The sequence below is a fragment of the Cavia porcellus genome, unplaced genomic scaffold (genome assembly GCF_034190915.1).
Source record: "Cavia porcellus strain 051 isolate PalLab524CR breed Dunkin Hartley unplaced genomic scaffold, mCavPor4.1 scaffold_26, whole genome shotgun sequence".
In the NCBI taxonomy this organism is placed as follows: Eukaryota; Metazoa; Chordata; class Mammalia; order Rodentia; family Caviidae; genus Cavia; species Cavia porcellus.
Window position 1 is genome coordinate 9673634 of NW_026947509.1, and position 15313 is coordinate 9688946.

General features: G+C 38.2%; 1 protein-coding gene across 4 annotated transcripts in view; it reads left to right on the forward strand.

Moving 5' to 3' along the window:
* The window catches only part of Ush2a (usherin), a 658323-nt gene that overhangs the window by 93488 nt on the left and 549522 nt on the right, over positions 1-15313 (forward strand). For all 4 annotated transcript variants that reach the window (XM_063236705.1, XM_063236706.1, XM_063236707.1 and 1 more), the window contains exons 10-11: positions 8985-9180; positions 11593-11723. In XM_063236705.1, the coding sequence (XP_063092775.1) occupies positions 8985-9180; positions 11593-11723 (327 nt within the window). The remainder of the gene's footprint in view (positions 1-8984; positions 9181-11592; positions 11724-15313) is intronic.

Here is a 15313-nt window from a genome sequence, read left to right on the forward strand (position 1 = left end):
TTTTTGGTGATCTGTGGTCATCATTACAAACTTCAGCTTTAACAAGGTCCCAATCTTCTGATCCCAAAGAGCTCTCCGGTGACATTGGCAGGGATCCCTCTCCCTCCGTCTGCCACCTGTCCCACAACCTTCCTGTCTATGACCAAGAGGGCGGTTTCTTCCCGCTTTTATCCAAGATGTACAATATGCATTTTTGATTGCTGAATGTGATTGAATATTTGAGTTGCTCCCACTTAAATTATTCTACATTTCCCTTTGTCTAAGTTTGTGCTTGAAGGTACAGTATTATGAAATAAGTGACCAACTTTGAGATTGACGGGTGTAGAACTGATAAAGAAGGCTGAGTGGGTTTTCTTTGAGATGTTATCTTTTCTAGTCTCTAATGATGACAGAAGAACACTGGTTTCCACTCTAATGATCCAGAAGAAGGAAACATTAGTGAGTATTATTAGGCTATAGTCTAATAAAATAAATTCCATCAGTGTCTTCAAGATTCAATGATTATTCAATGATTTCCCTATGTGAACATGATAGTTTTTGGCTGCATCTCAGGGGAGTTGATTATTATTAAGAAATGATGAAAGCAGTTAAATAAACCAGTCAGTGATGAAGGTCCTGGGCCCTGGTACAGTCATTGGTCAGTTTTATAATCTGAGCTTCTGGGGACCTATCAGGAGAAATCTGTTTGTTATATAAGAAACTGAAGCATAATTAAAAGTGGCAGATGGTCAGCAGGAGATCAGGAGAACAGTGACTAGAGAGCCATTTGCTTCAGCAGCTGCTAAGATCCACACATATTTCTGTATTTTAAATAAAACTTTAGAATCATTGATTCAAAAGATAGGTGAAAATTCTAAGATGTGTTCATCATGTGTTTAGCAATTATTATTTCTTCCATGTTGTTATAGATGTGCATTGTCTGAAAGGGGTTGTAAAGAAAAACAGTTCTGAGACCAAAGCCTAGCAGTTTTATGAAACTTTACAACCAAAGAATAGAACAAAGTGTCTCTTCTTACTTACCTGCCTCTGTGAGCAACATAAAATGGTAATAGCAAAGCATTGTCCAAGGTCAAAAATAGACATCAGGGAGGCATTCAGTTGTGTATGTTTTAAATCTGATTTTAAATCAGAAGTTTAGGCAGTCATTGTTCAAAGATCTTTGTTTCATTGCTTTGAAAAAGTTACATCATTTAAAATTTAGAATCTTTTTACTGATAATTGACTAACTCTACACTGTACTTGACAAGAGAATACTTTTCCATAGTTTCTCCATATCTGTAATTTAAAACTGAAATGCTGCCATTTTCCTAGCTTTTCTTAGTGAAATGTTACACACAAGTGTTGCATAATTTTTGTAAGAATCCATGCAGTTGTATTTTGTTTGTCCTCCATTTTAAAAATATATTTATAATATGCACGGTGTAAAAAAACATTATAAAATGGAGCAATCATGTGTAATTCTACCAAACATAGATAACTGTGATAAATATTCTTAGTTTATATAATTGTGGACCTATGTTACTCTAACTGCAGATAAATCAAAATTATCTGTTTCTATCTTCTTAAAGTTGTGTCTCTATATCTATAGATGAATCTGCCTTTATATAGAATTATACTTGAGGTTATTTTAAGTTGGTTTCAAAATTTGCACTATGTTATGAGTGTATTTTTCTTTACTATCTTTATTTTGCGGATATTTTAACTATAGTTCTTTAAAGATATTTGGGGTGTGATCAAAAACATGGTGAATATTTAAATTAAAGAGGATATTTCACAAAAGGTCATATGAACGTTCATCATTCCGGAATACTTTACCTCACGCTGAGTATGCTTGTCCTGTTCTTCTTGTTGCTTTCTGAAGCAGCTCTTTTGTACCTTTAGACTCACTATCTTGGCTGCCTCTGTGACCTGTATCAATTCAAAATGTGGAGCTTTCATGGACTTTTTGCTTTGGGGAGAGGCAGAAGAGACACAGTGACAGACCCAGTGAGTGGGGCGGATGAGGACACAGCTTTGACGAACCTGCCTTTCTGCAGGATGGCAGCTGGCAGTGGCATTCCATGTACTTTTGATGGCACCTCCTAGTGACACTCACTGGACTAGAACCTTCTAGAACTGCTTTAGAAAGGGGTAAAAACAATGGAACAGGGAGGTTCTCACCAAAGGGGAGATTTCAGGGTGATTCATAGTAATGTGTCTCTTATTATTGTAATAAAAATTTTACTACACCCCTTATATGATTTTTTGAAAAAAACATTTCCTTATTTTGAGCTATTTGTTCCCTTTTTTTCCCACAAGCCATTATAAAACATCTTTCTGGAGTAGGCTTTAAACTTACTTTCCTGAACTCCAGTGGAATTCTGGGGCCCAACGGAATTCTGGGGCCCAATGGAATTCTGGGGCCCAGGGGAATTCTGGGGCCCAATGGAATTCTGGGGCCCAGTGGAATTCTGGGCCCAGTGGAATGCGTACACACAGTGCTCCAAGTAGAAGCAGATAAACTGTCTTGCTAGGAAACTTGTCCACGGTGATCCTTTTTACAAGTCTTGTTACCCAAAAAGACACATTGCTTTTAGATCCCCCACTCCCTCTGATATTATAATAATTTTAAAAAAGTCAGCCTGCAAGTTGTAAAATAATAACATTGCTTGTTTCTTCAGGAAAGTATTATGTGATACCTATATGCCTCAAGTTTTAATTCTTTACCAAAGGGAGGTCATCCATTTTCTGTTGCAAGTAGTTAACAGGACCGGGTCCACTTCATTAAGTTTAGGCAAAATTCCTCTTTGATTTTAAGCATTAAGGAGGCTGCGGTCGTGGCTTCAGAGGACTGAGGTACTATTTACTTTTACAGGAATCTTTCTGCTAGTATCTTTTTAGCTCTCACATGAACCATTTTAAAATCATAATCAACAAGTAAAAAGATGTTTTCACAAAAAGATCAAAATCACGCTTTAGCTGGAATGGCTCCACCAATTCATGTAGGCAACAACCGAGACTCGGAGGGCCAGGAACTTTCTAGAAGACAAACTGCGCGGTAACCGGCATAACAGCCCCGCAGGGCCGGGCCCCTCGCTCCTACACACTGCTATTCCGGAAAACACAACCTGAAAGAGAAACATCAGCAGGAAATTAGACTCTTCAGTAATAATATTGTAAAGTAAAATACAGAACAAACAAACAAACGCTGGCCTAGGCCATGGTCTTGCACTAACATTTTGTCTTTTGCCAGAGATTTACAATGGAATAGAGTTTTTTTTAAATATTGGGAATGAGGATAATTGCATGGCTAATTGACCTGGGGAAGAGAATTTAATGAACTCATTTCTCTCCTTCAAACCCATGGAGTCAGAAAGTGAGTTTTCATCCAGTCTCACATTTACCTGCTTAGATCACATCTTCTCTACACCTAGGGCCACTAGGAGCAGTCCTGTTACACCCTCCTAGCACCCGATAGCTCCTTAGGAAGTACGCAGAGATAAGCCCCCCTCTGTGGAGATAAAATTAATCAGAAACAAACCTTGGCCATAAATTACTGCTCATTCACTCTGAGGGTCACTTCCTCCAAAGCAGATCACAGAGCAGTGTGTTTTTGGTCACACAGTCGCCTCCTAATGGTTACAGGCAATGCATTGTAAAGAAACTGTCTACACTGCTGGTTCTACTCGAGCTTGAGATCAGTGCTGCCGAAGGATTCGAACTCCTTTCCTCATCCCTCTTCTCCTTCTCCTTCTGCTCGCAACTCTAGATTGAATGAGAAATACCTACCAGGCTTTTTGGGAGGCATTATTTATATATTATGCTTGTAAGATGATTTGGAATCACTGATAAATACAATAGTATGTGATCTTTCTTTTAGAGATGAAGAATCTTTCTTTTAGAGATTCATAGTGGGATAGTGGAATTAAGGACTGAGAATACTGTTCATGTTATCTAATTTAGGCTTAAAAGGAGATAGACAACTTTAACAAGAATATGGGGCTAACGAGTCACGACACAGAAACAAGATGTGGGGTACACTGTGATCTAAGGCCTAGATGATTCAGTTATCTAAAATAATGTTTTATTTGTTTAAAATAGTTTTATGAATACCTACTAAGGGTACATATTGATCGTTATTCTAATACGTAGATACAATGTACAATGATCAGATTGAGATAATTGATCTTTATGATTTCTCGTGGGGGAGGACATTTAAAATCTTAACCATCACATATTTGAATTCCACAGTTGATGGTTTTTGACCACATTTACCTTATGTGACATAGAACGTTAGACGCTCTTCTTCCTGTCAGGCCGTGCCCGTGTCTATTATCCCCTCTGTGTTTCTCCTTCCCCGTCCTCTGGTTCCTGCTGCTCTTTTCCCTGCTCCTGTGAGATGCCAGTGTTCACCTATGTGTTAGTCGTCTTCCTGTTGTGACAGAACACCTGGGAATAACCGCTGACTGGAGGGAAGGCTGTCTGGGCCTGCGGGGAAGCAGAGCATCATGGCGGACTGACATGGCTGCAGGAAGCTGCTCTCCTCTGGCAGCCAAGAGGCAAAGACGGAAGGAGGCAGACAGCCTGCTCCTCTGCTTCCTGCGCCTCCTGACATCTTCCCTGGCTGGGCCTCTGTGCTATCGGACGGTGCCACCCAAGCCCGGGGGACATCAGCCCCTGCCCTGAGTTTGCTGTCCCTCATGCCCATCATCTGCAGCAACCTCCTCACAGACACCCTAAGAAGCGTGCTTCACTAATTTCCCAAGGGTTTCTCAACCGGTATGACTCACAACTCAGGATGTGTGGCACTTATCTCTTTGCGCCTGATGTCTTCCACTTAATGTGTACTAGTTCCTCGCGCATTACTGCAAACGCTGGGGTTTCATTCTTTTATTGCTGGATAGAATTCATTGTTTATATACCCCATGGTTACTTTATCCCTCCACCTGCTGGTGGAAAAAACTCACTTGAAATGCTTACTATGGCGCCTAGTGCATTGAGACTTTCCACGGGGGCTCTCTTACAGTTAGTGTGACACAAACACCAGTGGTGGAATTATGCCATCTGACTTCTAGCCAACTGCCAACTCTTAACTTTTGGTTCTGTGAAATAAATTTGATTTACACACGCTTATTGCTAGGCAGGAAAGATTAAAGAGGCCTGTTCCCCTACTTCAAAATATTTTTGGCCAAAGTCTTATAGTTGATAATATTCTAATAGTCGTTGATTTACTGCAAATCATCTCATTACAGGCAATTACATAGACTATAAATGAATATTACACTATGAGTTTTGTCCTCTGTGTGTTGTCCAAATTCTTTCAAAAACACGTGTTTCTAGATACCTAGTGATATAACTAGTAGTAACTTCTCAGTCTGTAGCTGGTAGCTGTCTCTCCTGTTGTGCTGCTCGGATGACACAGATGGTGCAACTTATAGTTTGTGGAAGAGAAATGTAAGTAAACCATCATTTCGGTGTGAAGGGATAGGAGAAAGACCAAAGCATTAATAGAGAGGAGAGGGATGGCTGCCCCAAAGAAATGCGTGAGGGAAAAAGAATCTCCATTGTTGTAGATAAATTTTAAATTGAAGAAAAACGAGTGCATTCTTTAGCAACTATTAGAATGCAGCATTGACCAACGTGAAAATTACGACCTAAAGTTTATGTTATTTGTATTTTCTTTTCTGTTTTCCTTTTTCTTCTCATGTAAGAGGAAAAAATTACTTTTTTTAAGCTAAAATTTTTAGGATATCATTAAACAATAGCACACTGGGCAATTAAATTCATTTTTTTCCTTTCTGTTTTAAAAAATTCTGAAAGGAGAAATTGCTCAACTATAAACCAGTGGAGATAAGTAGAGACTGGCCAAAAAATACTTCTAACTAGAGTTTGTTCCAAAAATGATCATGAAACATGTCAAGCTGTTCTAAATTTTAAAACATTTACTACAGAATGTAGAACAGGAAAATGACCTTTGCTGTCCCAATATCAAAACAGTTGAATACTGTTAAAAAGGAAAGCAAAACGCTACATGGAAACAGTATTTTACACGGCTTGACTCTCCTATTGATAATTAAATATGTGATCCTGGCAAGCACTGCGTACTTGGGAAGGTCACATTAGATACTTCACAGCATGTGAAGTGTGAGAAAAATAATTTTCAAAAGTCCTGATATGGCCAGGCATGGTGGGTCACGCCTGTAATCCCAGCACTCAGGAGGCTGAGTCAGGAGGATCGTTGCGAGTTTGAGACCAGCCTGGGCTACAAAGTGAGCTCAACTGCATAGAGGGACACTGTCTCCAAAAAAAAAAATAAAAAATCCTGTATGTCTTTTATATTTAAATTTTTAATCTTTTCTTGAATCAATTATACTTTACATGAGATAAAGTTCAACAAAACATAGTTTTTATCTGTACAAAGTGAGAATTTTGTGATCATTCAGATACTAAAATTCTTTATTTCTTAAAGTTAATATGTGTACAAATGCACAAGTGCTAAAGTCAACAACTTTTGTCCAACGTGAACATGTATGCAAATATATACTAATTACCGATTAGCAATTTAAAATTTGCTTATTTTAATAAATCAATAAAAAGAAAAGATTATGTGTATATATTCATATATACATATATACACAAGATAGGTAACTATACTACTAATCTCTGTTAGTTTATCAAAAAGAATGGTTTGTGCTTTCATTCAATTGTTTGACATTTTTTCATGCTTATATCTTATAATATGAACAACTACTTTGAAGATAACAATATGCAATACATTAACCAGTGTTAATCTCCTATTATTTTGTTTTGAAATTCTGTGTCATCATTTTTACTCATTTTTTTTTGTTTTTAAAATTAAAAAAATCATAATAAAGTCATGGAGGAGTTATGGAGTAATCTCATGGAATGTGAATGGCAAAACTCCTAACTGAGTTTTTAAACTTTGTGTTATTTACTATTAATGATGTTGAGTTTATCCTGAGGGTGCAAACACCGTTTCTCTATTGACCTAATACTATGATTTGTCAGTCCAATCAGAACAGTCAATAATATTTAAAATGTATTTCTTATTTTTCAAGTGCATCTTGTTTGTTTTACAATAGACATTTCTCCTTTAAGTTAATAAGGATTGTCTACCTGAAATTAACAGTCAACATTATTTTAAAAGTTATAGTACTAAAAATATTACCGGTAAAGTCAGAAAAAATACAAATATGTTTCCATCACCACGGTACTACAACAATGAATTTCTGGGCAGAAATTCTGTCCAGTGAAGTAGAAGGGGACATCCAGCAATATGATCAGAAAATACATAGTAAAAAGTATGGATCAAAAGTTGTTCTACAAGTATGAAAAAAACCTTTATATCTTGAAAGTCAATCTTTATATCTTTAAAGGACATTGAATGTGAATGATAAAATGAACAATTTTCCCCAAGAATAACTATATATAACCTGGAAATAGGTGAAAAATATTTGGCTCTACTAATAATCAAAGACACACATAATAAAATCATGATTAATCTATTTTCTAAAATCAAAATAGTGAAGAGCTAGCAATCATAGCTTTAAGTATGGGGAGAACATTACAAGACAGACATTCTCAGATATTGTTGGTGGAGATATAATTGAGTTTAATTTTTCTAGAAGGAATTTGACCTTTTTAAAAAGAAGAATCCTTTAAAATGTTTATAAGATTTAATACTATGATTTTATCTCATAATTTTCTTAATGCAATACTTACGTACATAACCACTCCCCCAAGAAAATAAAAGTATAGGAAATCTAAATGCACAATCATAACCACATGTTGGACTAACTTCTTTTATGAAAAGTATAAGAGATAATGCAGTCAAGCACATGACATTTAATAATCCAGAATGTGTAGTAAGATGGGATACATACACATTCTCAATTTTGAAAAGAAAAAGGTACATACACACATTTTAGAAGACATTGCTGTATATGAATATTCTTGCTGTTTACCATCAGATCATCCTCTATGAGTCTTGTATTATGTAAACAAGCATAGTTACTGGCTCTGCAGCATACCAACTAGCATGTGAGTTACAGATGCCAGTCATGATCCGTGACCAATCCCCGTGCCCTCTATGAAAGCCCATTGGTGATTGGTCATTGCGCATCCCTGTTGTACTTATTCATAGGCTCTGAAATGCGTGGTTGTATTTCCTACTGGCCAGTGACAAATGACACTTTACAGACACGGACACTCAGGGAAAGAGAACTGGCACACAAAGCTGAAAGTCCCATGCAGAAAACAATAGAAGTGAAATCCAAGTAGAACATAAATGCAGAAAAAAAAAAAAACAAAAAAAACCAACCCACAAAACAAGTAGTTAGGGGCTGCTGCCCTGTGAAAGGCTAGGGATGAGCCCCAGCTTCTTAGGGAAGACAGACTTACAGCAAGTGAGGAACATGGGTGCCATCTGAGGATGAGGGGAAGACACCCCAGAGCAGGTGCTGCTAGCCAAAACGTCAGGGTGGAGGAATCCTCAAGGGTGTTGTACCACAGGAAACACAAAGGTCCCGAAGTAGAAGCTGAGCCAGATTTAGGAATGAGCCTGCCGATTCTCCCGGGCAGAGAAACATGCTCAGCTAGTGTGAGCCGGTTAGGGTGCCTGCAAGGTGAGCTCAGCTCCAAGCACGGTGCAGGAGATTTCTGCAGAGAAATAAAGGCAATCCCGTTCTCCAAGTCTGCGGTGTTTTAGGGTATAGAGTGCTAAACTAACATTTTGCTATTTTCATTTCCTTTACTGTGATGAGAGAATAGGGAGTTTTTAGTGTTTCATCAAGGTTTTAAAGGTCATGGAGCACTCATGCCAATATAATGTCTTTTTTTTTCTCTGATGTATAAAGCCTTTTTTTTTCAAAATAAAAGGATCACTGGATTTTAATTCATGAGTATCAACTTTAGTGAAGTAAATGGCTTACGAATTTTAAAAAGCCACAGCTTGATATTGTTCTGACATCACCTTATCGCCCTAGTGTGATCGATGCTTGCCTCTGTACAACGACAAGCCTTTCCGAGCAGGGGATGAAGCTCACGCGTTCGCCTGTAAACCTTGTCAGTGCCATGGCCACGCCACAAGCTGCCACTACAACGCCTCGCTGGACCCATTTCCCCTGGAGCATGGCCGAGGGGGCGGAGGGGTGTGCGACGCCTGCCAGCACCACACCGCAGGTGAGGGGCAGAGGGCTGCTGCCGGCCTCCACCTCTGAGGCACCTCGGTCAGCTCCATCGTACTCAAATACATGTTTCAAACCACTGCTTTCTAACACCAAAGCTGGTACAGCTGAATCTTCCCAATGACATGTCTTTATGTAGGTTTTAGGGAAGCATTGTAGTCCTCAAGAGTATCTTTTCAGGAAGAGATTTCTTCTGAAGGTTTACACTGTCTGACCAAACCACAAAGGAATACTTCGTGTGTGTGTGTGTGTGTGTGTGTGTGTGTGTGTGTGTGTGTGTTACAAAGGAATACTTAGTGTGTGTATGCATGCATCTGTGTGTGTATATGGATGTATTTGTGTGTATATGCATACACTTTGTGTGTGTATATCCATCCATGTGTGTGTATGGATGTACTCGTGTGTACATGTGGATGCATCTGTGTGTGTATATGGATGTATTCGTGTGTTATATGGATGTACTCATGTGTGTACGTGGATGCATCTGTGTGTGTATGTATGCATCTATGTGTGTACACGCGTCCTCTTAAAACGAGTTTCCTCAGTGTCTACTTATAGCTGCTTCCTTGCACAGGTGTGTTTATGTTTTCATTCAGATTCAGTGTGGAAACTGATAATCTGGGTTTGCTCTCTGAAAACACTAGTTAAAGGCAGAAAATGAGAAAGTCCTTTTCTAAAGCTACAGAGCATTGTAACTAGTATTTAAAATCATTATTGTCTGAAGGGCAGTATGTTGAAAGCAGAATCAAACAACATGTGAAGTAATATTGAGATACTGTTAAATAAGACAAATTACCCAAGAGTGATTTAGGATGGAAGCATGAGCGTTTTGGTCCACAGGATGTAGGAAGGGGATGCGGGGTCCGTGGTGTAGGAAGACACTAGTGCCAGCCGTTGGGGTCAGAGACGAGGATGAGGGGCGGTGCTGCTTTACACACGCCCCAGTGTGCTTCTGAGAGGCAGGACAGAGCTCTCTGGTGACACTTGGTGACGTTCTGAAACTCAGCCACCCTGGGGATGCCTTTCATGAAAGCCTCTACCATGCTAGGAATGCCTCTCACCACCCACATGCCTTGGGGACACCTTTTGATTGTTATAGTTCACAGGTGTTCACTTATTCCTAGCATCATTTGATGAAGGTTTGTGGTAGCCAAAGACTGAAGGAGGCTCTGGGGAAAACACACAATGAGCACTGTGTTTTCTTGCTGTGATACTCCTTAGCAGTTAGCATAGTGCTTGGGATTTAGCGATATTTTACTAAATATGAAGTTGAATGATAAAGAGTTTCTAGGTTGGAGATACAAATTTGAGGGTTGTCAACACATATAAATAGAATCATTTTACAAATATAGCTTCCTGTAGATGTTTATTAACACATAACCATCAGAGTTTAATTTTCACTTGTTTCTAGTCTTTTCTTCTTCTCAGATAAGTAGTATTACCTTATTTCCATTCTCAAAATTTCCCTTCCAAAAAACTGCTTGGTTTTAACATACATTTGCATGAACATAATTTTTGTGTGACTTTAGCAGGAGCCTCTCCTCATGTTTAAAATAATTTTTGAACTTTCTTTACATGCTTACTTTTTTAGTTTAGTAGTACAGATGTGAAGTACTTAATGTTTAAATTCCTTGGGGGAAGTTGGTAGCATATTTTGTCAATTTGAGCAGAAAGCATAATGTTTAAAGGGAAGGCTGATAGCTTATATCAGGGATCTCATATATTCCTCACATTGCTATAGAAACTCCTTGTGTGTGGGTTTTGTTCTTACATAAGAAGGGAACAAGAAATTCCAATAATTGTACTGATAGGAATTCCCCAACATGTCTAATAAGTCAGGCTATTCTAATATTTAATATGAAAATTACTTGAATAAAGAACTTCTGCTTTGATATTTGAAATAAAAAATAATGGTCCCTAACAGAAGCATTTGCTTCTAATCACGTTGAATATAGAGGAATCCATTGTACTAAGCGCATCCTCTGATTTTTACAAGATTTAGTTTTGGAATATTTCTAATACTACTAGGTTATTAGTTTTGTAAGTATCATCTATGACCTGTGTAGAAATTTCTCATATTTGATTTATGTGAAGAACTTGGCCCTTAAATAAGGTTTTAAGTTAAGATACATTTAAAAAATGTATGGGCCCCTCCAAAGCGTAGCGTCTGAGTGGAGTGGTACTCCATAGCAGATGGGAGTTTAATGAAGTAAAGCGCGGTTTGTGACAGGTTCATTGTTTCATATGCTCTGGATCACTAAATTGGCAGGTAGAGATGAAAGGTGCATTAAAACGGACGTCCCGAAAATTATGGAATTTCCTCAAAGGAATATAGTCTTTAATTCTGAATTATGCGGCTGATTTTAATGAATTGGAAGTCATAATGCATAACCTTTCCCCGACACAGGAAGGAACTGTGAGCTGTGTGAGGATTACTTTTTTCGACAAGTTGGTGCAGACCCTTCAGCCGTGGACATTTGCAAACCCTGCCATTGCGATGGAGCTGGCACCAGGAACGGCAGCCTCCTCTGTGACCAGGTTGGTTCTCGCAGTGAGAGTAAGTAACTCCGCTCTTGGCCAGGAGCAAGCTTGAGGGTGCTTGGCATGTGCTCTTGAAGCCTGCGTTTTCCAGGTCTGTTGTGTGTTTGCGCTGCAGTGAGATGGCCTCTTCCCAGGGAGTCCTGCCCAGTGTTTATGATGAGCGTGGCTATAATACCACAGAGGTCATCCCCACCACTCAGCCAGGGGAATTCTAGGTCAGTGATTCCAAGTGTGAAAAGAAGCCAGAGGATGGGGCTTCCCAGTAAACTGTAAAGCTAACTGAGTATAAATCTTAGGATTATTGGTGAAGTTAATATTAATAAATAAGGACAGTTTGAAACACAAGTTCCATAAAGATGGCATAGCAAAAGTCAGCTCTGAGAAGATCCAAATGCAAATAATTTGACAAATGTTTTTAAATTTCTTTTTCCAGCTTGTCTTTCAACTCACAAATACAATGCATTCTTTATATAGATTTTAAATATTTTGATCCCTGCACCATAAGTATTCTGACCTAGATGAATGTAGATTCTAGCTAATCTTGGCCCATCTATCTCACTGTATCTCTTCCTCCCAAAATCTCTCCTTTCCTCTCTCCTCTTTCTCATTCATTTCTTTCCTTCCTTCTTCAGATTTGAAGATATACGGAAAGACATTTCATTTTAAAAATACTTATTGGTGCTTATTAATTTTTTAAAGTATTGAGCTTCAATGTAATGTTTTCATATATACCTATAATGTATTTTGATTGTATCCATCCCTGTGACCCCCACTTACCCCCCATTCCTGGATACCCTTCTTCTTGTTTAATAACACTGCACTAATCTCTCTTCTACTTTCACGTTAGTTTTAGTTACAAATTTTAGGGAATGCACAAGATGCTTGATTTTATGAGTTTGGCCGATTTTGCTTATAATCTCCAATTCCATCCATTTTCCTGAGAAGTGTGTAATTTTTGCTCTTTGTGGCTGATCCATACTGCATTATGGATATATATCCCACTTTCTTTATCCATTCACCCATTATTTGACATCTAAGCCGGTTCGTATCTTTGCAATGGCGAACTGTGTTACAATGAACATGAGTGTTAGGTATCCCTGCAGTAAGTATACTGACCTGCCTTCCTTTGGGTATGCTGGAGGGGTGGCATACCTGGGTCACATGAATTCCTTTGTGGTTTCTTGAGGGACCTCCACCCTGGTTCCCATAGGAGCTGGTCCTAATGTGCATTCCACCCAGTGGCGTACAAGGACCATTTTCCCCCAGAATTCTTACAAGCTTTACGTGGTTGTTGTGATCTTTATGACATAGAATCTCAATGTAGTTTTAATGTTCATTTCCTCTGTGGCCAAAGATGTTGAACACTTTTTCATGTTCTTACTGGCCACTGGTACTTCTTTTGAGCAGTGCCTGTTCTCATTTGCCCTTTTATTGATTGGAGATTTGATTTTTGATTTTTCCTCTATTCTTGACATATTCTAGTATTTCTGTCATCGAGTAGCTGGCAAAGATTTTCTCCCATTCCATTGGCTGTCTCTTCACTCGGCTGGTTATTTGCTGTGCAGAGGCTTTTTAAGTTGGTGTTGTTTCATTCATTGATCAGAAGCTTCATTTTTAAAATAGGTTTTCATTAATGGAAGCTCCAATCTGTTCTGAGTTAAAATTATGAGAATGGACAAAGGAAAAATGTATGTCAAACAACCAAACCAAGGACTCTGTTAATGTTAAACAGTTGCCTGTTCTGTTATAAATAATCAAAAGAACAGTCACTGTGAGCATAAACCACAATCTAAGGCATAGAACATGTCTTAAAAGGTTCAGGGTCAATATTATAAACTTAAGATAAAATGCTTGTCATGTGGCTTTTGTGTAATAAAATTGTAATGTAACACACAGCTGTAAACTAGGACAAAGTACAGATTTAAAGGTCTTCAAAATCACCATGGTATGTTGGCAAGAAAGTATCATATGTTTTATTGAGGAGTTGAAGGGTAAAAGAAAAATTAACAGAGACAGTTCCTACTATTTTCACAGTATGATACTTAGGGCCTATTTTCTCAGAAAGTCTTAGTAAATTTTCTGTCTTAGTGAAGCCTGACACCTTTATAGGTCTCATGTTTACACATCTCTTGTGAATTGTCAGTGCAATCAGTCTTTGCTTGTCACGAAGCCTCAACTCAAATACTGATAAATATTTTGACAAAATCTTCACTGACTTCCCCACCACAAAACATGCTCCAGTCAATACCTTTACCTTTCCCCACTGTCATTTTTATTACGGTCTTTATGCAATTAATTTGCTTGTTTAGTTCTTTTCTTTCTCTCCATCCAGCACACATAGAGGGGGTTCAGGCATATAACGGCTCCCAATAAATATTTGTTAAAAAATGTTCAATAAATGGAGATTCTATCTGAGCACTGATCTCGTAGGTTACTTTTGAAGTTGGTTTTTGTTGAGACATAGTATATGTGTATCTGTAGGGATACAGCATAGTAATCTGACATGTGTACAATTGCTATAATCAAACTGGAGTAAGAAGCATCTCCATCTCTTTTAATATAATGTTGCTTTTCTAGTCATATTACATAATTAACTGTATTGCTCAGGAGTTACCCTGTTGTTCTCTAGAAAAATAAGAACTAGCTCTTCCTCTCTGTGTTCTGTGCCCTATGACGCTACTAACCCCTTCCTGCTCTTTGGGGACCACTATTCTAGGTCATTCTTCTGAGACGCATTTTTCAGTCTCTACAGAAGAGGAAGAGCATGTGCTTCATGTCTTTCCATGCCTGGCTTATCTCACTTAACATCACGTTTAGTTTCTTCCATGCTGGTGCAAATGAGAGGCTTCTGTCTTCGTTGTAAGGAGTCCTCCACTGTGTATACAACACAGCTTCTGCACGTGTCACTGATGGACATCTGGTTGATTCCATATTTTAGCTGTTGTGTTGTTTTCTTTTCAGTGCTGTGGATGGAGCCCAGTCCTTGGCACATATTAGCATTTTCTCTACCATTGAGCTACAGCCTCGGACTTGCATATTTTGGCTGTTATGAACAGTGCTGCAGGAAGCATAGGTGTACACACACACCTTCAATGTGCTGATTCATTTCTTTCTGATGTATACACAGGAGTGAGAGAGCTGGAATGCATGGTAGTTTTATTTTTAATATTTTGTAGAACCTCTCTTCTGTTTTTTATGACTACTAATTTACAGTCCTGTCAGCATTATGTGAGTTCATTCCTCATTGCTTAGTTATCTACTGTTACACTTTTTATAGTTATTTAACCTTTCTAGTTGGGATGAAATAGGATCTTATTATAGTTTTGATTTGCATTTCTCTGATAAGGTGATAACAAACATGTTTTCACAAAACAGTTGACCGTTTGTGTGTCTTCTTTTGAGACATGTCTATTTAGCTATGTATGCTGTTTTAAGTTAGATTATATTTTTGGTGTTCAGCTTTTGGAGTTTCTCAAATATTCTTGAGATAAAATAATCTGCAAATATTTTTGCCATTTTTCCTTTAATTCTGTTATTTCTGTTGCTGTACAGAAACGTATCAGGTTGATAAAATGCCAGTTGTCTAT